Raw genomic sequence first — 26,235 nt, 5'->3', positions numbered from 1 at the left:
ACACAGGTTGACTGTACCTGTTGTCAACAAAAAATCCAACATGTTCATGAGCCCACAGATATTGAGGAAGACAAGACAGAGAGGGAAAGATTTTTCACTATGGAGATAATAACAGAAAGACCAGTCTCTCCCAAATATAGGCAGAAACAACTGAAACAAACAGCATCTTCTCACTCACAAGTTTCCATACCTGCAGTTTGCAGACTGCAGACCTGTATTCAGAATCATAGTGCTAAATGAAATACTAATAATGATTAGTGCACACTTTGACTGTATATAATGTATCAATTTCATGACATACTTATGTCTCAATGTTTGTGACAAGCACTTCTCAAATGATTTATTTATCTGAATTTCAGTTTCTTTGAACTTATTTTATAATGATGTACTAAGTACTGATAGAAACAAATTAGTGTATTAAAACATTTTATATTCTTTATTGTTATTGTTGTTTTAATTAAAATCCTAGGCATCTGTGGTACGTTAAAACACGGTAATGGCCAGTTTCATTTGTGTGGAAGGGATTGGGGGTGGGGGGGTGGGGGGCTGGAGGGGTGGGAGGGGAGGAGTTCAAGGGGGAGATAAATTGTGGACATATACAGGGTGAGTCACCTAACGTTACCGCTGGATATATTTTGTAAACCACATCAAATACTGACGAACCGATTCCACAGACCGAACGTGAGGAGAGGGGCTAGTGTAACTGGTTAAAACAAACCGTACAAAAATGCACGGAAGTATGTTTTTTAACACAAACATATGTTTTTTTTTTTAATGGAATCACGTTAGTTTTGCTAGCACATCTGAACATATAAACAAATACGTAATCAGTGCCATTTGTTGCATTGTAAAATGTTGATTACATCTGGAGATATTGTAACCTAAAGTTGACACTTGAAACCTCCGATGTTCAGTTGCATGTTGTAACAAACACGGGCCACGGTCAGCGAGCAGCATCTGCAAGGACATGTTTACGATGACGACCGTGTTTACGAGTTTGGCTGTAGTGCACTGTTGTGGTTTGGTCTAGCTGTCGCAGTGTCCGCATGTAGCGCTTGCTGCTAGTGTTATTCTGCATTCTGCATTCGTCTCCGCACCCTGTTACCAGACGTCTGTGATAGTGTAGTGTTGTAGGAACTGTGACCATGGTGTATTCGAACTCTGAAATGGCGGAGATGATACTCATCTATGGCGAGTGTCAACGAAATGCAGCTGAAGCCTGCAGGGTGTATGCAGAACGGTACCCGGACAGAGAGCATCCAACGTGCTGCACATTGCAAAACATCTACCGCCAACTGTATGCAACAGGTATGGTCGTAGCACGCAAACGGGTCTGTAACAGGCCCGTCACAGGAGAAGCGGGTGCAGTTGGTGTGTTAGCTGCTGTTGCCATGAACCCACACATGAGTAGATGGGACATTGCGAGAGCCGGTGGACTGAGTCAAAGTAGTGTCATGCGCATACTGCATCCTCGCCGCTTTCACCCATTTCATGTGTCGCTACATCAGCAATTACATGGTGATGACTTTTATCATCGAGTGCAATTCTGTCAACGGACATTAACAGAGAATGTGTTGCAGTTCTACCTGTTTACCGCTGAAGCGGGTTTCACAAGCCACGGGGCAGTGAATCTACAGAACATGCATTACTGGTCCGTGGACAATCCTCGCTGGCTCAGACAGATAGAGCGACAGCGACCATGGACTGTAAATGTATGGTGCGGAATAATTGGCGACCACATCATTGGTCCTCACTTCATTGCAGGGGCCCAAACAGCTGCAACATACATCGCGTTTCTACAGAATGATTTGCCAACGTTGCTCGAATATGTCCCACTGGAAACGCGTCAACGTATGTGGTATCAGCATGATGGTGCACCTGCACATTCCGCAATTAACACTAGGCTGACCCTTGACAGGATGTTCGACAGGCGTTTCATAGGACGTGGAGGACGCATAAATTGGCCAGTCCATTCTCCTGATCTTACACCTCTGGACTTCTTTCTGTGGGGTACATTAAAGGAGAATGTGTACCGTGATGTGCCTACAACCCCAGAGGATATGAAACAACGTATTGTGGCAGCCTGCGGCGACATTACACCAGATGTACTTCGGCGTGTACGACATTCATTACGCCAGAGATTGCAATTGTGTGCAGCAAATGATGGCCACCACATTGAACATCTATTGGCCTGACATGTCAGGACACACTCTATTCCACTTCGTAATTGAAAATGGAAACCACGTGTGTACGTGTACCTCACCCCTCATGGTAATGTACATGTGCGTCAGTGAAAAAGACCAATAAAAAGGTGTTAGCATGTGGACGTAATGTGCTGTTCCAGTCTCTTCTGTACCTAAGGTCCATCACCGTTCCCTTTGGATCCCTACGTAATTCGGTGCTCTCCGATACACACGATCGAACAGCGGAGGAGTGGTACTCAAGCGTCAACTTTAGGTTACAGTATCTCCGGATGTAATTAACATTTTACAATACAACAAACGGCACTGATTACGTATTTGTTTATATGTTCAAATGTGCTAACAAAACTAATGGGGTTCCATTTAAAAAAAGGAAGGTTTGTGTTAAAAAACATACTTCTGTGCATTTTTTATGGTTTGTATTAACCATTTACACTAGCCCCTCTCCTCACGTTCAGTCTGTGGAAATGATTCATCAGTATTTGATGTGGTTTACGAAATACATCCAGCAGTAATGTTAGGTGACTCACCCTGTATAATCTACAGTGAAAGTAGGCATCTGAACAACAGGATAACACTCTAGACGGGTTTAGGTATTACTCTCATCACCCTTTCCCCAAACACAAATTCCAAAGATGAAAGGTATTTTGAAAATCACCCTAAATCACGAACAAACTGTGACTCCATGAAAACCAAACCCTGGATCTGCAAATGCATCTATTCAATTTGCTGTTCCCCCATCACTATACCATATAGTCAATGTGAATTATTTGCAGAGCAAGGTGGCACAGTAATTATCACACTGAACCTGCATTCACTGGATTCGCATTTGTGAGGACAACTGTTCAAACCCACATCCAGCCATCCACATTTGAGTTTTCCATGTTTCTCTAAATTGCTCTGGGCAAATGCCAGGATGGTTCCTTTGAAAAGGGAACAGCCAATTTCCATCCCACCCTTGACATAATCTGTGCTTGCGCTCTGTCTCTAATGACCTCGACATCAATAGCATATTAAACCAAATTTCTTCTTCCTTCCTTCAATGTGAATTAACTTTCAGAGAAAAAAATTGAATAGATTTCTGATACTAAAAGTCTGACTTACAAAAGGCTGTAAAATCTACAGATTCAGACCATAGTCATGACAATAATATTGTAAACTGAATCTGTCCACAACCCTAAATTTGCTTTGAATTCTAGTATGCTTTACTAGGTGCTGTCCTATTGGAGATGGTATGCCCTTGCTTACCTCCATTCCTTAAAGTGACTTACTCAGCTAGTCAGACTGGACCTAAGGTGTAATGTGCAACTTGGAATTTTCCAGAGGTGAGAGAGGCAGTAAGAAACAGAAAAGAAATCCTGAGACTCATTGATGATTGAACCCCAACCTTTGGTTCTGTGGTCTGGCACTGGTCACCATCAAGCCACCAACAACACATAATTTTCAAAATTAATGCTAAAAATAAGTATCTAAAACTGAAAACTCTTTGTCAATCACTAGCAATTCTCCCTGTCTCTATGAACCCTCAAATACTGAAAAATGAAATTTTGTGTGGCTAGGGCCTCCCGTCAGGTAGACATGTTACTTGGAGCCGGCCGGAGTGGCTGAGCGGTTAAAGGCGCTACAGTCTGGAACCGCACAACCGCTACGGTCGCAGGTTCGAATCCTGCCTCGGGCATGGATGTGAGTGATGTCCTTAGGTTAGTTAGGTTTAAGTAGTTCTAAGTTCTAGGAGACTTATGACCACAGCAGTTGAGTCCCATAGTGCTCAGAGCCATTTGAACCATTTGAACCATGTTACTTGGTGCAAGTCTTCTTAGGTGATGCCACTTTGGTGACTTGCGCATCAATGGGGATGATATGACGATGAAGACAACACAACATCCAGTCCCTGAGCAGAGAAAATCTCTGACACAGCTGGGAATCAAACCCGGGCCCCTTTGCATGGCATTCTGCCGCACTGGCCACTGAGCTATCGGGGCAGACCCTCAAGTACTGAAAGATTCAGAGCAACTGCATTCATTAATTTTAATTCCTCATTGTGCAACCCTTACAATAACTATGTTGTTTGGAAAATATCACACATGCTTGTCAACATGTATACTGCGCTAATCTTGATACTTGAATGTTGTGTTAAGAATTAAAATATCAAAAAGTAATACTAAGAGGCCAATGTTAAATCCGGTGAAAATTATTTCTATATGTTTTTAATTCATAAACACTTATGCTGTTGCAGTACCAGAAAAAACTTTTTATATTAATTTCATTTCAAAATTCTTGAATAATTGTGGCTCATTTTGTTTCATAAAATAATTTCAATAGGCTCAACATACTTACTGGACAGCGACCATGGCACATTCTCACATCACACTCGATGTACAGTGCTGGTGATCCCGTGAAACGAAAAGTTTTCATGTATGCAAAAACTTGTGTTTCAAATACTCCAGTTTCACTCCATGCTCCTCGAAATCTGCTTATAAGTTTTTCATCCACAGGACACCTTCAATGGACAAAAATTACTCTAAGAGAGTTTTTGTATACAAGGGGCAGTCAAATGTAAACGAGACAAGTCGGGAAAAAAGCATGTAAACTGTTTAATATTTCAAAAGTAATTGCCATAACTGTTCACACGGTTAATCCCAGTGAGAGACAAGAGGACCAATGCCTTCATGGAAGAATGCTTGCAATTGCCTACAGAACCATGATTGTACCTAGGTGTACACCTCTTCATCAAAAGCAAATCAATGATCACAAATGTCTTTCTTTAGAAATCATCTGGGGACAGATCAGGACTGTATGGGGGGTGTGTTAGGGCTTCACGGTGAAACTTCTGCAGTGTACTCGAAACAACCATAGCAACATGTGGGCTAGGCCAGTACACCTTGACTTAAACCTGTTTTTATGGGTCTTGGATCAGAAAATTTCTTTTCTAAACTTGGCTTTTGCTTTGGTGTTGTTTAGAGTAAGTTCTAATAGTTTAATTAATTTTGGATCAAGTCCTAGATTCCACAGACTTTTTAATACTGAAGATCTGTGGAGACAATCATATACTTTCTTAAAGTCTACAAATGGTATTGGCAGAGGCTTTTTCCGTTTCTTGCAGTATGCTGTAATTAATTTTAAACTAATAATCTACTCTGCACAGGTTCTCCATGGTCTGCTCTCTTGTATTCTCCAACTTTTGTTCTAGTTGTTCCTTGATTCTACCCCATAGGATCTTAGATGAAATCTTGTATGTGCAGTCTAGGAGAGTGATCCCTCTGTGGTTGTCTAGATTACCGTTATTCCCTTCTTGTGTAGAGGGTGGATGATGGCCATGGTCAATGCTTGCGAGTTGATCAGTTATCCAAATTTTTGGTAGAGGCACGTGCAAGGAGTTACTGAATGTGTCACTTGAATATTTCCACATTTCAAAATATACCTGACCTTCTCCATATGCCTTAAAATTTTTTGTCCTTTAGTTGCTTTTACTATTTCTTTGAAAGTTGGAGTGTGTAATTGTTGAGTTTGGTTTTTATTAGTGTATCTACATTGATTTGTAAGAGTTCCTCTGGTTCTCTGCAGTTCAAAAGTTTACTAAATGCTTTTGCCATGATTTCACCATTTGCTCTGTAACTGTGTGCCATTCATGTATCTTCATCTTTCAGTATTATCATAGGGTGCTCATACAGTTCTCATTGTTTCCCAAAGATTTTTTAGTAATTACTGGGATTGGTTTTGTGATAATTATCTTCTACAGAGTTTATTATGTCTTTTTGAAATTCTCTCTTGACTCTCCTAATGTTTTTTGTGAATTTTTTACTTTGCTTTTTGAGGTTGACATCATTTTCTTCTGTTTTGTGTGTTTAAAACTTTAACAATGCTTGGTGTCTTTCTTCATGGAATTTGTCACAGTCTGGTGTCCACCGTGCATTTTTTCTTCATGGTTTCAAAAGAGATAGATTCTCAGCTTGTTTTTCGAGACTTGGTACCATTTCTTCTATATCATCTGTTAAATGAATGATTTGTGTTATTTAAGATGTTTGTCATTATTAATTTACTGGTGTGGGTCATAGCTCCTGTTTGTTTTATTAGTTTTTCCATTCTTTTTATTTAATTGGGTAAATTTGATCTTTAATTTAACTATATAATGGTCTGAGTCTGTGTCTACATCTCTCAGTGCTTTAACATTTTAAATTTTATTACAAAGATTTTTTTTTATATACAGACAGTGTATTTTTGTTGAAGTCTCTTGCATTTGTTGTACCAGTAAAAGAGATGGTGAACCAATTTTAATACCTCTCCAGTATTCTCCTTCAAGTGCTCAAGGATCCTTTATCAACTGATATAAACAATGAATCTTAGATACTGCGATACAATGTCATTTTATTAAAACATTTTATATATTTTATTTTTACTTTTATTAAAATCCTAGGCATCATCTGTGCTATGTTGAACATGAGTATTACAGTAAAATACATTTGGGAGGAGGGGGATAGTACACGTCTTGTGTATTCAGACAGATGAAAGTGTGCCTCATTACTAAGTAACACCAGCACATCGTGTTGCCAAGCAACAAAACTGTGTTTACCAAGTTCTTGCACTACAGCCAACTTTTATGGGAGGAAATGGATGTTAATATGAAGAATACACCTCACAGAGTGAACAGAAGGTTGAAGGGCAGCTATATTCTTGAGTTCCAAGTGTCAGACAGATGGCAAAACAACCTGCTTACTGTGATCTCAAACGCTCAAAAAATGCTGCGGAAGTGTGCCACAATTAAATTTTCAGATTGGAATGGTGCACTGTGAAGATAGGTGAGACAGGTCAAGAGATGGTCTCATTGAAAGTGGTGGGTCAGAAAGTTAGTTTACCATCTCAGTAATTGACAATGCATTGCATGAAGGAGCAATGGATGTTTGTGTAGAGAAGTTCTTTTCTAATAGCTGCTCAGTTGTTGCCACACAACATACATTTTGTTCACATTTCAATATTTCTATCCAAAGTCTTACTTCTGCCTGGCAGTCAATTGTATCATTGGTTGACACCTTCACAGCAACTAGAAATGTGAAATGAAGAAAAACTGAGTTACCACAGCCCATGATATCACCACAAAATTAAAGAAATATTGAAGTGTGCACAAAATGTATGTTGTGTGGCAACAATTGAACAGCTATCAGAAAAGCACATCTCCACACAAACATCCATTCCTCCTTCAGGCAATGCATTGTCAACTGCTGAGATGGTAAATTAACTTTCTGACCCACTGCTTCGGATGAGGCCATCCCTGCTCTTGACCTGTCATCCCTACCTTCACAGTGCACCATTCCAATACGAAAATTTCATTTGTGATACACTTCCATGACACCTGTTGAGTATTTGAGGTCACTCCAAAAGAAGTGTATGAAGTATGAATTTTCATTCTACATCCTGTGGGAACTTTAACTGCTCTGCAGAATTTATGTCCTCATAGCCCTCCTAATTTCTACAACCTTAAGGTTTTGATAGCTAGGTGATATTTACTGTGCAGTCATATTTGTCCCAGTTATATGGAGTGCTGTTGTTTTGGAGCCCTACAATAAACTGCTCCAATACAAAAATCAAATTATATTGCATAGTTGATATAGAGTTTAACAGATATTCCTTAAGTTTCTGTTGCCTTCCCTCTGAAAATAATACACTAAGCATTTACTCTTTCATTACTGTTATTGTGTTTTCACCAGTACATATTATTTTAGCAGACTTGTATTAAAAATGCAGATAATTTATACAATGTAGATGACTTCATTATGGAAATAGAACTGGTAATGAACTTCAGAAAACTGTAATTGATTTCATTTGAACCGCGTAATGTATCTATTTTGTTTTTCATTTTTAAGGTAAAACTTATAACAGTAATGAAGAATTCCAAAAACATAATTTCAGTTTTTAACACTTCCACCACGTCTACGAATAAGTACTTCCTTTGAGTGATGATGGACACTGCAACACATTTCACAGTAATTATCTGTGAAGCAAATCTGCACTGTGAGTAAACTACATTGCAAGGAAATGAATAATTGTCATCCATTATATATAATTTTACATGTATTAATTGCTTCACTTGCATCAAATGTAAATTAGTTTCTGTGACAGCAGTATTAACTTACCCATACTGATCAATCAGTTGTATCCGTTTATTTCCTCCATTGTGTGCAAAACAGTCATTTACGACAATGTCAAAACCATCTGAAAACAAAAATATTTGTATAAATATGCTGCTATCATTAGATGAATCTAATGAAAATACTGAATTCTGTGAAGAAGATGGCATCTCCATTCAGTGCAGCAATTAATGGAACAACCTTTTAAGTGCAGATCTGCTTATATACAGCAAAAGTAAAACTTACTCCCTTTCCTCTCTTCTTAAGGAATTGAATACATCTAGTAAAATAAGACAATTATTCAATATCAGGAAAGCACACAATTGGTTGCAGAGGTCAGGTTCACAGGCATTACTTGGACTGCTACATCCATTAACACAGATCGAGAGTAATCCTGTATTATTATGAATATGACATGAAATATGTAAATATGATTGAGGTGAGGCTGATTTCTGCTTAATAGGAATTAATATGCATTGACACTTTTTATAGCGAGTTATTACTTAAGACCGTCACAACAGCCAAAATCGCTATTGTAACTAAATACATTTAATAACAGTCCAGAGAGAAAATGTTTTCATTTTTCAAATTCCAAAGTACACACAAAACAATAGAGGTCTTATAAGTGGAGATTATTTAAACTAGACATGGCATTCTGCAATAACCTGCAAAAAAACACAATCATTTTGGTTCAGCTACCAGAAGATAATGAGAGCAATTTTGATAATGATAAGTTGTTGTTGCCAGCAGTTATCCCATAGTTTCATTCTGTGCATTACATTACTTCACTGAAACTTTTTAGTGTGTCTGTTGTGAGTTGTTGGTGGCTTATATACGGTTGTGGTCTCTGAAGCTGACATTTGTGCATAGACACTCAGCAAGAGCAACTTCTCTGCAGATGGCAACCCGGTGGATCACCTGTCAATAAATTTCCAACATGCTGGCTACAGTTTAACTAAAGCTAACTGTTTCATATACACTTACCATATTTGGTACGCATGTAGATAATGAGAGTAAGAGGGTCACCAACTCTAACAGGCCCCGACACGCGGTTACCAGTAGTACCATAACCATAGCGTATTTCCATGTAACATTCTGGTGGTGACAGTGTGAATACCACAGGGTTTCCTGTTGCAACCCTACAGTATACATGGAACTGAATAAGTTTCTTACATTCACAGACACAATTCTGTTTTAGTTTCAATGTTCATGGCAAAAATATATTTTATAATCAGAAGTTAATTTTTCATAACAAATTATCAAAATGCAACAAAATATTTTCCTTATGCACATGCTTTTAACTTATATTCTCAGTTACTTGTTTGGTCTTGGATACATTATTATGATACTACCACTTTCAAAGTATTTCTTTGTCAGTCTGGGTCTCATGAAAGGTATCGTGTTTTCCTTTACTTCAAACATTTTCTATAGTGGATTTGGAATACAAAAGAAGAATTTCGCTGTTACTTGTTTAAACATAGGAAAAAAATTATCTAAACGCCATGCTCATAAAGGTTAAGGTACCAGACTACCAGTAATTAATCTAATGGACAAGTTTAGTCCATGTCTAACTAAATTGGATACCTTGTTAGAAAATGATGAGCTACACACAATGGTATGATAGAGTTTTGTGCATGAGTAGCATGATATGGAATAGTGAGCATGTCTGAGCTTACAGACTTCCCATGTTTACTAAGTTTTGCAAATGTATGAAGCTTTTCGATCATAAGAAACTGCCACTTATTGGAACTGTTTTTATATTGTTGTTGCTGACATTCCCCATCACCTTCTAGGGACCATATGCCAGTGTAAAAAGAGTTCAGCATGATTATGCTATCAGATTTAATCACTGAAATGATGTGAAAAAGTAATATCTCTTCCATCTGCTAATCTAAGTACTAACAATTATAGGAAAAAGAAGTATAAACTCCTTTGGCAGCAACTGCACACAATAACAAACTGCTCAGTTTATACATGTGGAATAAATTTAATATTTACAATAAAAAAGTTTGTTCTAATAGGGTCAAATACACACTGGCAAGATGAACAGTGAGAACAGTCTAACATAAATGGTTCCACAAGTATCGATCACCAAACCATGAATGTACACAATTAAATCTCTAGTGACTACACATTATTGTCTCACTTGCTTGTCCAGATCTAATAAACACAGATTGTGTGACAAAGCAGATTTTTTTTTATCTTCAGTAGTGTTGTTATACATATGGCACATGTACAGTTCCAAAAATGGAACTCATCACTATGATTATTTTACCTAAAAACCATAATAATTACAAATACTAGTAATTTCAAACTTCATTATCATTGTTCATATGTAAACATATACCCAATCACTAACTTTTGGATAAAGTAGAAAAAACACATAAATATTTATAATATCTATACAGCTAATGCTGGAAATATGTTAGCAACTTCCACATTGATTTAGTTTCAGAATAATTATCATTCTTATCAAAAATGTTGTTACTGAAGTAGAATCCCATATTTTGGCAAACTAGACAGCATACTCCAACAGTAGTTATTGTTTTACCAAAAAGTCCTCAGCCAAACAAATGTTATTCCTCTATTCAGTTATTTGGAAACAGAAATCTTTAAGTGTAAGTTGTAAAAAGACATTGGAAAACAACAACTGAAAGTAGTTTTAATTATTGTCAACTTATCTTATAAAAGAGAGGCTGCTGGAAGCCATTTCAGTCTGTTTGTGGAAGGTTATGAAATGAATAAGATCTGCATCCAAAATTACTGGACAATGTACTCGAGATGATTTAGTACAGAATACAAATTGAAAATGTATCCCAAGTTATCTAGAATTTGTGTCCGAGAGTTTATTCAGTGACTGCTTTTAATTAACTTTATTAACTGTGCTAATTTTCAATAATGCTTACTGTGACAACAGGCTTGGACTCTGAACTGTATTATTCCTAAATTATACTTACTTGCACATCATTTTTCATACTGATATGACGGTTATACTTGAAGGACAATGTAATTAGAGAATGTGTTAATGATTTATTTTCTCCACTTAAACTTTTGGGTCACTTCAGTGTTACATTACTGCACTTTAACAATCACATTATAGGACATCAACAGAGTGTAGTATGTAACTTACTTTCTATCCATGCATAAATTACAGTAAATGAAACTATCTGATCATAAACAGTGGGTTATTTAACATCAAAGAGAAATTAAAGTGTTTTGGGTGGTAAACCTGGTGTGGACAACATCATTTGAAATAGCTTACTTTTGTCAATTACTTTTCAGCTAATCCAACAGAGGTGCAACTACTGATGGCAAATTAGCACAGGTAAATAAGGTAATGCTTCAAGTGGGATGCCTACTATAAGAGGAAATGAACTTAATAATATTAAGTGGGAGACATCAGTGGTTGTCAGAAATATGGGACAATCCTTTTCCAAAGTTCTATAGACACTCACTATGGCTTAATCCATCTTATGTATATGCTGGAGACATTGTTATTAAGACATATTATAAATAGTGCAGTGATTCACATTTCACATTAATTTCACTGTAATAATTTCTATTAAAGAACAGAGTAACAAAATCTAAAATAAAACATAACTATAAACATGAAAATCAAGTGCAAAAAGTGGGAGAAATGAAGAAATGGAAATGGAGGTAGAACATCAGTGATTGTAACAATCCTCAATTTTTAACTAACTTTGTCTGCTCAGCCACCATTGCTCTTTTTGCCTATTTTCTTTACTTCCTGTGAACTGCTTTCCATGTTACAAGAATTCATTTGTTCCCCTCTCACCTAATATTTGCTTGTGTACAACACAGCTTGTTGACACTAACTTTGACAATGCACCCAACAACATGGCATCTGCAAGCCATTCTCCAGTATCTCCTGCTACAGTTGTTGCTCAGTATTTTTCCTGTTGCAACATAAAACTATAGCATTTATTTCTTCCATAGACTTCCCTCAATTACTTTGGCACTCTTTCAGTTCAAGAAATATTACTTGAGGTATAATTCACTTTAGCCGCATGCAGGTTGTCCCAAATCTTTAGAGCAAAATGATACAGATACTAGAGGAACTAGCATACAGGGATTAGTATTTAGTTTTTTATTGGTACAGGATGTCCATAATTAAAGTTCCAGTTTCAAAATGCTAAAGGAAGAGAACTGCTGTTCAGAATGAAGTCAAATTTGAACAGCGTATTACTGATGCAGGGGGAAATGTCATGGGAAAGTAAGGAAATTATCAAAGATTTGACTGGCAGATGGCACTGTAAGCGTCACAATATGCACACTAACAGAAACGCTGCACTTGGCTGTTCTTGAGTGTGTGTGTGACACACTCAACATGACTGTCTCCATGAGTGATCATGCCCTGTTGGGAAAGCTCCTTTCAAGAACATTGACTGTACATCAGTATCCCTGCAGAAGTTCCAGACAATCAAGTGTATGAGCAAAGGCACTGGTCCAATGTTTTTATTACAAAATTCGAAAAGTCCAATGTGGCAGAGGGAGGAAACATTTGATCCAACATCTCTTAAGATATATCTACAGCATTGCAGAAGGGGTCAAGCAATAGTGTGCAAACATGCAGTGAGAGGTACATAAAAAAACCTAAAAAACATCCTGCATTGCTATCCATACAAAATCACCCATGTTCAGGGGCTGTTTTCTGCTTACCTGTCAGCAAGACAAATGTTAACGCTGGAATTTCTTGCCTGCATAAAAGTGGACAATGAGTAGCCATGGAACTTCCTGTGGGCAGACAAAGCCAATTTCCATCTCCATCTTCAAGGACATATCAATATGCAGAATTGCACATATGGCCAATATAAAATCCACAAGCACAGCAACCAGTACCACTTCATTCTGCAAAGGTGACTGTGTGGTGCAAGTTGCCAATACCATTTATCGTAGGGCCATATTTTTTCGAGGATATTAGTCCTGTGGGTCCTGTTACCTATGCTGTCACTGGTAAACACTATGAGAGTCTCTTGTACACCATCATTCCAACCCTTCAACAGTATGGATGTGTTGGTAGGATAATTTTTATGCAAAATGGCACTCCTCCACACATTACTCAGCCAGTGAAGTGGCTTCTGCAGAGGAATTATGGAAATGCTAGAATTATCAGCTCTCATTTCCCTACAGCCTGGCCACCCAGATCACCTGACCTTTATCTGTGCGACTCCTGGCTGTGGGATTATCCAAAAGATTTTGTGATTAGTGCTCCAGTTATGAACATAGCTGAAATGAAGGCATGCACTGTGCATTGCATTCTGAACATGACTCCTGAGACACTCCATTCTGTTGTGGAACACGCTGTTTCTTGATTTCAACCTGTGGTAGAAAATGGTGGACAGGATATTAAACATGTCTTGCGCCATCTCACAACAACTACAAACTGATGTCATTTTTCTTTTTATGCAGTTTTTAGTCTCAGGACCATTGAAAACTGATTTTTCTCGTCCAATGTGGTCACACCATGGTGGATGGGCGTACCTAACTAACAGTGCAACAGTTGTTGACTGGTGAACCTGTGCAGACATGCATATTGAACGGTATGGATGGTATAATGAGCAACTGAAATCATAGCCATTATTGCAATTCATCTGTCATTCGTAGTCGACCCCATTTGCATTAAAAACCTTAAAGCTCCAACTACTGGTAAATTTTTTGTTACTTTTTTTCTGTGATGTTTCCCCCTGTGTCAATAATATACTGTTCAAATTTGATGTCATTCTGAGCAGTGCTTCTCTTTCTGCTGCATTTTGAAACTGGAACTTGACTTATGGACACCCTCTATAAACAAGTTATAGCTTACAGCAACAATGTTAGCACACAGCAGCTGTTCAAAGTGTTAGTCAGCAGTCTCAAAAATGCATTACAACTTAACCCACTTACAGAACTAAACTCGGGGTTCAAAGTCATTTGGCTCTTTTGCTTACACATATTTTTTTTTAATGGCTGGGGTGCAATTGTTGTTCCAACAGAACACTGAACACTGTAGTCTTAAAAGTATGCATTTCATGCTCAAGCTATGGGTACTTGTTAATGAATCTCCTCCCTCATAATTAACACCATCCCCTCAAAATCTACTGTGTGAACAATTCTTTATTGAGATCTCTTTGTCTTGAATGAACCAGCATCACTTTCTAGGCACTACATCTTATTGGATCATACATTAAATTCATGTCTCAAGATTCTTGTAATGAGTAATTTTCTATTTTAGACAACTAGTCAAGTATTGTAAACATTGGTATACTTCACTGTGGACACACCACAGATTACTGAGAACTATTTTTCAAATAGCACCACCAACACCATCAACATGGACACAGCAGGCTGTTGTTCATTGCAAAACATGTGCCTCACATGCGCTGCTCATTCAAACCCTCATACCATCTGAAACATTCATTTTAAACCACTGGTTCCTTATCTCAGTATCCTCTACCATCCGTATAATTCTGTATCTAGGTTTGGAAGACCCTGTGCTTGTGCATCTCTTTCACAAGCACTAGTAATGGACAGCTTAAAAACTTTTCTCCTAGAATATTACCTCATTTTAATGTCATGTCCTACATTTTGTGGTCAAAGAACAATGTTTGTAGAAAACTGTAGTGATGTCATATTCTGAATGTTAAAATTCTGAAATGATGAATCTAACAAAACACTTTTTGGCAAATAAGTCATAAAATGATAAACTTTTTAATTTCAATTTATGTATACCTGTTACAATAAAATGTAAATAAGTAATTTTTATTTACTTGCTAGTTTGTACAAAATATTTTTACTCACTCAACATCAAGAAAGGGGAATGTGACAGTTTTCCAGAAGTCATAGCCATATTCACAAGTAACTTTGAAATGCTCATCCCATTCTTCCTCAATGAGAGGGTTGTACTGCACAGTTACGGTATTCCACATGAAATTTTTCTGTGGAGGAATTTGAAATTAAAACATTACATCTGGCTGTAGGCAACAATGCTAACACACAGAAAATTTTATAATTAATGGCACAGAATAAAAATATGATTCTGTAAATCACTTATTTGAAGGTTCTCAGAAGAGGAAAGAGGAAGAAAGATAATAAAATATATGTATCATTCCCCAATAATTTTAAACAGAATTATTTCATCCTTCCAATTCCATTTTTTGTACTGGAGCAAGCTACCGGTATTTAAAATTATAATGTCATTATGCATCAATATACAATAGAATAATTAAAATGTTTTCACAAAAATGTGTATAAAACACTATTAGCTTTAAAATAAAAGAAGAAAGAGAGTAGTAGCATTTTAAACTTATCAAATGTGTTATTAGATGAAATACAATGATGATGATGGTGGTGGTGGTGGTAATTATGGGGAAATACAAGTACCTATGTCTATTGACATGGTCATTTGTGCCTCTTGATGTATGCAGTATTGACAGCTGACAGTTATAAGAATATGGATTACTAAAACAGCATATTTTCTCTTTCTCTCTCTCTTTCTAATATTTATAAATGATTTGCCACTATATACAAAACATGGAAAAGTCACCATGTTTGCCAACGACACCACTGTATCCATTAATAGTCCTTCACAAAATATATTAGGTGAGATAGTAAATAATGCATTTGCAAAAGTGGTAAACTGGTTTAACATTAGAAGCCAGAATGAGATTTTCACTCTGCAGCGGAGTGTGCGCTGATATGAAACTTCCTGGCAGATTAAAACTGTGTGCCCGACCAAGACTCGAACTTGGGACCTTTGCCTTTTGCGGGTAGGAGCCGAGGTACTGGCAGAAGCAGAGCTGTGAGTACCGGGCGTGAGTCGTGCTTCGGTAGCTCAGTTGGTAGAGCACTTGCCCGTGAAAGGGAAAGGTCCCGAGTTCGAGTCTCGGTCGGGCACACAGTTTTAATCTGCCAGGAAGTTTCTGGTTTAACATTAATGGTCTTTCAGTAAATCTAAAACAGGCAAATTACATTCACTTCTCCTGTAATATTAATGTCACAGATGAAATAATTCTAAAAATGAGTGAATACAAAATTTTAAAGGTTGACCCCTCCAAGATTTTGGGTCTGCATATAGAGAGCAAACTGAAATGGATCTACCATATTCAAGATATGTGTGAAAGATTAAGCACTGCAACATTTGCCTTGAGAATCACATGTGACACTATGGAGAAGAGCACAACAAAAACAGTGTACTTTGGCTATTTTCATATGCTTATTGCCTATGGTATAGCATTCTGGGGAAATTAACCACCATCAAAAAAAGTGTACTCTGCACAAAAGCATGTCATAACAATTTTGTTTGGAGTTCATCTGAGGCACTCATGAAGCAGTCTGTTTAGAGACCTTCCAGGCTTCACAAATACTCAATATATTCTTCCCTGATATGCTTTGTTCCTACAAATAACAACTTAACTCAAAACCAACAGTTCACACCATAATTATAACACCTGGAGGAAACTGGATAGTCACTATGATCTAAAAAAGGAAAAGATCATGGTGCAAAAGAGGGTTCTGTACAGTGGCACCAATATTTTTAATGCCCTCCCATTAAAAATTAAAGATCTGGTTGGAAATATGCTGAAGTTTAAAGTAAAACTAAGGCAGTTACTTCTAGATGGATCTTATTATAGTATCGAAGAACATAAAACTTTTCCAGCTCGTAACAGGGATGGTACACCAACCAGTAATATACAACTCTTGGTTGAAGACGTGTAATTATTATTTATTTAATAACTGCAACCCTGCAACCAAAACTGTTTGTTTCTTTATTGTATATTACCAGTTGCTATACCATTCCCATTATAAGATGGAAAATGACAAACAGTCTTGAATGCAGGGTTGTAATTATTATTAATTTAATTATTATAACCCTGCAACTAAGACTGCTTTGTTTCTCCATAGACAAATTTATTAGGCACAATGCATATCTCCTTAGTAGGCTTAAATCTATTTTTGTGGCCTATGTGACAGAGTCATCATTCTTTGTTTATGTACAACATAACTTACACTCAAACTTATGTATATCTGTATATTTTTAGTGAAATAATGTATGGTAGCTTATATGTTACATTACATTTGAACTATTAATAAGTTTCTGTTATTCATATTGTCACATAAGAAGCTGAGTAGCATCATGGTGTAGTGGTCATGATACTAAACTGTTGCCTGGAGGGTCGTGAGTTCGAAGCTCACCTGGACTGTACAATTTTAATTTCTATATTCAGTTTGAGTACATTCTAGAAGTATCCACAAACGTCAAGCATCATTGTACTGGAATGTTCTGTAGCAGTATATATACTGTATGTGTTCTGGCTGGAGGCAGTTTGTTCCATGCTCTTGCATGTGCAACTGCTGAATAAACCTTCGTTAAGTGAAGTTAGTGTTCGTCATTCATCTAATTACACCTTCTTCTATGTGATATTATTATATTGTTCAGACCATCCAAATTATAAGTTCTATGTACTTATGAACAACAATAGTTTTTAAATTTTGCCTCAGTCTGTATCCAATGACATGTTCACATATGGATGAATGGAACTCAGAATGAATGAATGAATGAATGAATGAATGAATAAATAAATAAATAAATAAATACAAGGGTTAGATGAAAATTTTATTTGCAGTATAGTTTAAAACCTTGTTTTGAACACCACAGTGTTTTACTGTGATTTCCTTGCCTGCCTCTAAGCTTAGAAAAGACTTATACACATAGTTATAGAAGTACTTGCAGTTACATGTGGATTCCAACCCACAGTGCAACTTGGCATAGTTTACATAGGCAAATCATTGCCAGACGTGAAACAATATTAAAAAGGCTTGGACTGACTAAGTACTAATCTCTCGACCTTTAGATTTGTAGTCTGACAATGGATCAGTAAGCCACTGAATCACACACCTTTACTGATATGCAAAAGGGATTGTCTTATTGCTTGCCTTGCAAAAAGGTAAAACAATAAAACAAATCTTCTGGATCAACTGGATTAAAAAAAAAGATATATTCAAGACAATGGCCAAATTATTTTAAAGAAAAAAAAAAGAGATAATGCACCTGCCCACAAAGATTCTTCAGTAATAAATGATGAAGGGATTTGAAGTATGAATTGCTGGCACACCCTCTGTCTTTTGCCTTTTCCCACACAGAGAAAGCAATTTTTTTCTATAAAAACCCTGTCTTTCATTACTAAGCTGAGATCTTTTGACCGTAATCTCATAGACTGCAGTTTTTTTTGCAACATCTTTCCTGTTCACACTTCACTAGTTTGCAATTTCAGTCATTTGACATAACAGCAGAAAAAAACAGGCTATCTCAGAAAAATTTATTATTTTATCATGATGCCCAAGCACAGTTGCAAATTGAAGATTTAAGGGATATGGAAGTCCAGTAGATCATATTCATTTTGACAGCCCATGACACTGTAACTAGAAGAAATTATTCTGGGCTTATCTTTGCTACCTAACACAAAATCTCTGATCTGTATGAACAGCAGTGCTTTTATTATGTGGCAAATAGCCCTCCAAGGCAATAATGAATTATGTATGTGTACCATTTCTTGTTACGTTTGATTTATTTGGCTGTGAGAAATGAATTGCACAATTTCTTCCACAGTACAGAAAACATGAATTACATTTGAAGGGCATGTAAATATTTTGCTTTCCATGAGGCAAAGAAAATTAAGTGAGGATTTGGAAGGGATAGTTTATTTTACATTGTCTGTGGAATGATATCCTACATCATTAACAAAATACAGTCAATTATTATTCCAAATAATTTTGATAGGTCGAGGTCACCCATTCTTTCAGAATGCAGAATGTCAAATCAGTGATTGAGAAGCAGACATCTAATTACAATGCTGAAAAAAGTAAGGATAACTTTTCAAGAAAGGAAAGTAAAACACACTTACAGTAGGTATTTTTCGACTATCTTCGTGATGTGAATTCTTTCCAAGGGTACCACATCGATTAAGCTGAATATAGAATTCATAATAATCTCTGCCAGTACCATTTATGTAAACACAGTCCCGGTCATCTGCATACCCTGTCAACAGAATCCAAGCACTTGGATTTAAATATATTAATGAAATGGCATTAATTATTACTTTATCACTATTACATTAAAGTGATTTACATTTTTGTAGCTTTTGCTTGTATACATGCAGCCCAGACAGATAATTATACATGTAATAAGTTAAAATGTTGATTTAGTGCTGGTACACCAATGAGTATTCCTATATTCCTTCGCTGAACTATGAATAGGACATAATCAGTAGCCAAAACAAACTGTACTGGGTGTCTCTCCTAAGAGTCATCAAACACATTTTCTCTTGTGTTTTGGTAGATATTTTCAATTTTATTTTATTTTATTTATTTATTTATATTTTTTTAATGTTTAGTTGGAATCAGCCAAAAGATATACGTCTTTCATACGATGTTCAGTGTCAATGGAAAGTGTTTGTTTTCCATGACAAACAAAGTGAATCCCATTACAAACAAAATGATTTTTAAAGTGGAATTTTATGTGCCTCTTTGTTAGAGCAGTATTTTATCTAGTGATGTGTACTGACAGGGTCAGTAAAATACAAAGAGTAACCAGTACTTCAACAGTAATAACACTGCCCTAGCCTGTACTGACTGCTACAGCCATGTAGCAGTGATGCTCTGTTGAGGCTGAAATACTGCTTATTGTTCTTATTTTATTGTCACTGTTAATACACATTGATAGCATAAATATCACACTAGTTTAATATGGGACTACTCTATGGAATGGGCACATAAAATTCTATTTTAAAAATAATTTTGTTTGTGACGGGAAACAAACAACTCTTCTGTTGATACTGAGTGTCACGTAAAATATGTGTTGAGCAGTATTTGTATAGATGACTCCAGCTAAACATTACAAAAAAAGAAATTGCAAATATCTGTTGAAAATGTGCCTGATTATTCTTAGGAGAGTCACCTGTATATGTAAGTAAACACTAATTTCAAGATACTATGTTTACAACAGATAATTTTCTAAAAATATGATAGACCAATGTCCACATGTTTCCAGATTGTTAGACTATTTAATAATTGATGTGGATGTATGTAACCACATTTCTTCCATGAAGAAAAATCAGACAAAATGACAAATGCTGCGGTTTCAACAAGATACTGTTCTTGCTTTGCTTTTGTTTTGACCAAATTATATGATACACCAGTATCACTCAAAGTCTTGTTATTGTGCTGTAATTTTTGGTGTTGACACAAAAAATAAAGGGTCTGGACCAACTCATATTAGACACAGCCAATACCAGATTAAACTCCAGTTCTAAGGCCCCTTGAATGACAAATTAAAGTAGAATCCTGTGTCAACTATGATCAGATATAAGTGATAAGACAATAAAGGTTTGTACACTCTATATTACTAAGGGTACTTAATTTATTAGGTTGTGGCATAAGTTTTTAGAGTTTTTGTTTTGCATGTTAGTATTTTGGTTGCTATGGGTTTATTTATAGATTGATATTTTTCATTTTTAGTACACTGTTGCAATTTGAGTTTACATATTGTCATTTTGTTATTTGGAGATACTGAGTGGACTTGTATATGCTAGAAAATGAAGTGTAAGTGGAGAAATTGGAACATTTCCAACATATTCTTCTGCTCAAGTACAATAGAGGGGTGGCAGTGGTGGAGGTAGCCACAAGCATTTGTGCTGTGTGTGGGGGTAATGCACAGCAAAAATCATGTTCTCATTTTAAGGAGGATTGTTTTGGTGTTAGTGACTCTCCATGTTCAGGAAGACCTTCGGGATTTGATGAAGATCATTTAAAGGCATTAACCGGAATCATGCACATCAGTGTACTTGAAAACTGGAAAAAGTGATAAACTGCAATCATTCCATCATCATGAGACATCGGCATGCAATGGGGATGGTTCAAAAATAAGTGTATGAGTACTGCATGAAAGCCAAAATCACATAAATCAGCAGGTCCCTGCTTGCTTGTCATGAATTGGCTTATGAACAACACTGACTACTCCTATCCTGTATCATTACTGATGATGATAAATTGTGTGTTTATGCTAACATAAGGAAAATAAAGGAATGGTTGAGCCCAAACAGAGCAGCCATCCAAAAAGATTATGTTATTGGTCCATCATATTTCGGGCTTGCAGCCGGATCACGTTGACATCTTGGCACGATATTTCGGCTAACAAACATGCAGCCATCTTCAGGTGAGTACAAGACTGAGGATTACTGGTGCGCACCGTTCTATATATACCGAAAATTGGCTTCACAGAGACATGGGTCTGCATCTAGTGCGACGGCTGACGAAAATTGATTTTATACTTTGACTACCGCGCCTCAGCTGCGCGAAGGCGCTTTACGATGGATAGCGCAAATGTAGGTACACCACTACGCATGCATGGCCCGCTTCTGCTGCAGAGTGTGCCAAATTAGATAGGGGGGATGGTATTAGCCTTCTCCGCTGCGCAGGCGCCGCCGTGCCAATTTTCGGTATATATAGAACGACGCGCACCAGTAATCCTCAGTCTCGTACTCATCTGAAGATGGCGGCATGTTTGTTAGCCGAAATATCGTTCCAAGATGTCAACGTGATCTGGCTGCAAGCCCAAAATATGATGGACCAATCAATACGCCGGGAAAACTTCAAGATACAGATTATGTTATGTCTCTGGTGGAACAGTGATGGTGTGGTGTACTATGAATTGCTTCCCTGAGGTGTAACCATCACTGCTGACATTTATTTTCAACAACTGAGACAACTTGCAGACACAATCCACAAACAATGACCAGAAAGACTGCATGAAGCAATGCTACTCCACAATAATGCCACCTGCATTCTGCTAGAGGAGCTGGGTTGAGAAGTCATTCTGCACCCACCTTATGCATCTGATCTTGCACCCTCAAATTTTTATCCTTTCTGCTCTCTATCAAACAACCTTATAGGAACTTCCTTTCGAGATTAACGTGCACTTTGAACAAGGCTCAAAAACTTTCTTGCCACAAAACCAAGTGATATCTAGTCATGGAATTGAAAAGTTACCACAGCATTGGCAGACTGTTGTAAATAGTGAAGGAGAATATATTACTGATGACTAAAGTCTCTGTTATCTGCAAACTTGTGCACCAACCCAAAGGTTAGGTATTAACTTTTCAGGCACGTCTTTAAAATCTCGCTGATGAGACAAGGGATTAAATTAAACTAACTACTGATGGCCGTTTATGTGATCTTGAATATTTTTAGAAGGTAATGTATAATGTAGTAGCTGAGACTGGCAATGTGACATCAGGAATGGCTCAACAGTTACTAAGCTTGTTTCTTTTTGAATGAAACAAAAGAAGACCTTGATAAAAAAAAATTACAGCCATAGTTTCCCTTTCCTTCATGCATTTTGAGCTTTGGCTGTGTAGCTGATGATGTACTGCTCAATAAATATGGAATTATGGAATTATATCAAAGACATTCAATTAATTTGACTCTGATTTGTGCACAAGGAAGTAAATTGTTATTTTATGCTGTCAAACTTGCATCTGATTAAGGCAGTCTAACTTTTGATGTTGCTCATCATTCTATAATTGGACCATGTTTTCCAAATAAACATTAATGATGTACAACTACATTAACTGGATACTCAAAAGTTGTTTTATTAGTCATTTACCCAAGTATACTTGTTCAACACTCAGGTCAAGAGCAGAATAACAACGCAAATCAGTTCCTAATTCATAACTATAATAGGGTGACTTTTAATTACATAAGAATTCAATAATTCAATTCCACACACATAATGCTGTTGGGTATGGCATTATACTCCCTGACAATGGTGGCATAATCAGTGAAGTGGATGGTATCATATTTATAGGACTGTGGGCAAATAGGGATTTGTCATGGATGAAAGGAAGATAAAATGAAAGGTTATAGTTTCATGACCCAATAACAACATAGCCATTAGATATGGAACACTTGCTCATATTAGACAATCATAGGGAACAATTTTAGCCAATTTGTATTCAATAATACCTCTCAGCCTATCATGAAATGTATGTACTCATGATTTTCTGCAGAAGTTGAAAACAGCAACCCTTGCAGTCTGATTATTGTATACTGTGAACATATGTAACACATTTAAGCTGGTTTACTTTGGGTACTTTTATCCATTGATGTAATAGGGAGGAACAACCAGAGACAATAGAATTCAATTACAAAGGATATTTTAAATCCAAAAGCACATTCTGATGGATAACTGTGGTGTTAGTTAAGGATCCTCCTGTGGGCTACTCTTTATCAATTTCAGACTTGTGAACATGAGTCCCAAAAATAAAATCAGTGTGGGAAAAATGTCATAGATACTATTCATAAAATTGTATTTCACTCTACAGTATACATTTCCAATAGGCTTTTGCAAGAATTAGAAGTATTCCGTGACTAACAGCATACTTTCAAGCCCAAATTGAAGGCCTTTATCTTGACAAACTTCTTCTAATCTCTGGGATAACTGTAAGTATCCCTTTAACTATCTTTTTCATTACTGAAAATTACTAAAATTTAAGGAAATATTGTTCCTATAATGAGGATGTAAGACTATTACCTGCTCTGACAACCCTTCAGTTTTATATGGTTTTCCCTGATTACTTGAGTAAAAGCTGAAATATTTTCTAGCAGTAGTTCATGGCAACCGTCTTCCTCAATCCCTCTATATTAGCAGTAATTTAAAATGAACCTCTTAATATAGATTCTATGTATCATGCAAACATCCAAACAAAAATATTAGCATATTTTACATACTTTTACTTCTTAGTGTCTTGCAAAATGATCTTCTGGAATAATGCAGCTTGAGTTAATAAAATATTTGTCCCACAATAACAGCATTTAAAATATTTCTAGAAGGTCTTGGAATTGGATTTATTTGCCAGGATATTTAAGTTTTATCATTTGTTTTTGCTAGTAATAAATGATAATTTTCAGTGAACTGTGGTGTAAATAACCACAAGCCAACATAAAAAATAATTTCAGTCTTTGCTTCAAATTTCTGTCTAGGAATAATTTGAATGGTCAATAAAAGTTTCAGCTTCCCAATGATTTTCGTTACAGTTTTCCTGCGTTGAATCAACTTGAGATAGCCGCAGCTTAAATTACAGGTCAATTCATGGTCCCTTATTGAGCAGATTGTAATATGTTGTAGCTTATATTTCATCTACTGCATGAGGTCACTGTGCTTAGCAATCACCCTGCAAGTGCAGAAATTATATATCTTATATAATCTCCACTTAACAAAGTCATCTAACAATACAAGTGGTCCTAGTACCATTCTGCACAATATGAGGGGGGTTTGTAAGACAGGAATGATAAATGTAAAATTCAAATTACCCTCACTTTTTAACTCTAGCGCAGGCATGCCAGCACACAGAGTGTGCCAAACTTAAATAAATACAGTATTCATCATGTTGGTAACACTGGAGACATTTGAAATTCTAGCTATTCTTTTCTTAGTGTAATGACTATTGTTGTGTGCAGTTTAGTAATTCTCAGTGCTAAATAATTTCCTCAACAGAAAATTTTGTGTACTGTTGTCAAATCTGGCACACTCAGTGGGCCATGCAACAAGTCATGTAAGTAATTTCTTCCTCAAACACAATGTTTCATTTTTGTTACATTATTCCTATGACTTGTGTTCATTAGATTTTTTATTTTAGGGCAATAGAATGTTTAACTAATGGAGCATTCAAGTGGCTTGTGAATGAAGATACAGGTTTTGTGAAAGATATTGGTGGTATGTTGGATGATGATATTGATAGGAAGAGGGGGTAACTACTCAGAGTGACTATGACACTGGAAGTGAACAAGAGGATGAAGTGGATTGAAATGAACGTAATAGCTGTCAATCAGGCAAAAGCAAAGTGAGAAATAAAAATATTGTAATATCTTTTCCAGGACCCAAGGCTATTGCCAGCATTTAGGGATTCAGTAAGCATGGAAATGATTGATAACATTGTAAAATATACAAACAAATACATTCAGCTGAAACCAGAATTTTCTGAAACTTCCTGACAGTTTAAAACTGTGTGCCAGACCGAGACTCGAACTCGGAACCTTTGCCTTTCGCAGGCAAGTGCTCTGCCATCTGAGCACTTGCCCACGAAAGGCAAAGGTCCTGAGTTCGTGTCTCGGTCCAGCACACAGTTTTAATCTGCCAGGAAGTTTCATATCGGTGCACACTCTGCTGCAGAGTGAAAATCTCATTCCAGAATCTTCTGATCATGAGGGAGGAAGAGATAAAAAAGAAACAATGAGAAGTCAGATACCAACACTCATTGGTTTACCTTATCTTTCCAGAATGAAGAAAGCTAACTTCAGAAATGTAATGGAGCTGTGGAATAGCCATGGATCAGGATTCAAAAAGCAAGAGCTGTGGTAAGCTACAAGTGATTCCTTTTCCTGCTATGTTGTATTTGTTTTGACGATAGAATAACCAGAGAAAAGATTAGGACATCTGATAAGCTGGTTGCAATACGTTCAATTTTGGATGAGTTTGTGACAAATTGCAAAAATACATAAAATCTCAGTGAGTTTGTAACCACTGATGAGACACTTCAGGCTTTTCAGGGTCATTTCGGATTTGCACAATATATTCCCAACAAACTTGCCTAATATGGCATTAAGTTATTTGCACTTTGTGATGCAAAATCAGTTTTCACAAGCAGCCTCAAGGTATATTCTGGAAAGCAGTGTGAAGGACCTTAAGCAGTCTCAAATTCAGCTCAGCGACAGTTCACAGACTAGTGAGTCATGTAAGGAATATAGTAGAAATATAATGATAAACAGTTGGTACACAAGTCGCCTCTCAAGAAAGAATATGCAGTCTTGGTTGCAAGATGGTTTTTTATTTATTTAATTTGTGATGCATTTCACTCTCA

At 36.7% G+C, this 26,235-nt stretch overlaps 1 protein-coding gene across 1 annotated transcript in view; it reads right to left on the bottom strand.

The window, feature by feature from the left end:
• LOC126469605 (cuticlin-5) overlaps positions 1 to 26,235 on the bottom strand; it is a 324,544-nt gene that overhangs the window by 15,674 nt on the left and 282,635 nt on the right. Inside the window, exons 6-10 of the mRNA XM_050096728.1 lie at positions 19,225 to 19,358; positions 15,122 to 15,258; positions 9,308 to 9,462; positions 8,330 to 8,408; positions 4,539 to 4,701 (exon numbers count right to left, since the gene is read on the bottom strand). Of these exons, the coding sequence (XP_049952685.1) occupies positions 4,539 to 4,701; positions 8,330 to 8,408; positions 9,308 to 9,462; positions 15,122 to 15,258; positions 19,225 to 19,358 (668 nt within the window). The remainder of the gene's footprint in view (positions 1 to 4,538; positions 4,702 to 8,329; positions 8,409 to 9,307; positions 9,463 to 15,121; positions 15,259 to 19,224; positions 19,359 to 26,235) is intronic.

Source organism: Schistocerca serialis, chromosome 3 (genome assembly GCF_023864345.2).
Source record: "Schistocerca serialis cubense isolate TAMUIC-IGC-003099 chromosome 3, iqSchSeri2.2, whole genome shotgun sequence".
NCBI classification, from domain to species: Eukaryota; Metazoa; Arthropoda; class Insecta; order Orthoptera; family Acrididae; genus Schistocerca; species Schistocerca serialis.
Note: the sequence above shows the minus strand (reverse complement) of the source record. Positions and strands in the feature narration are given on the sequence as shown.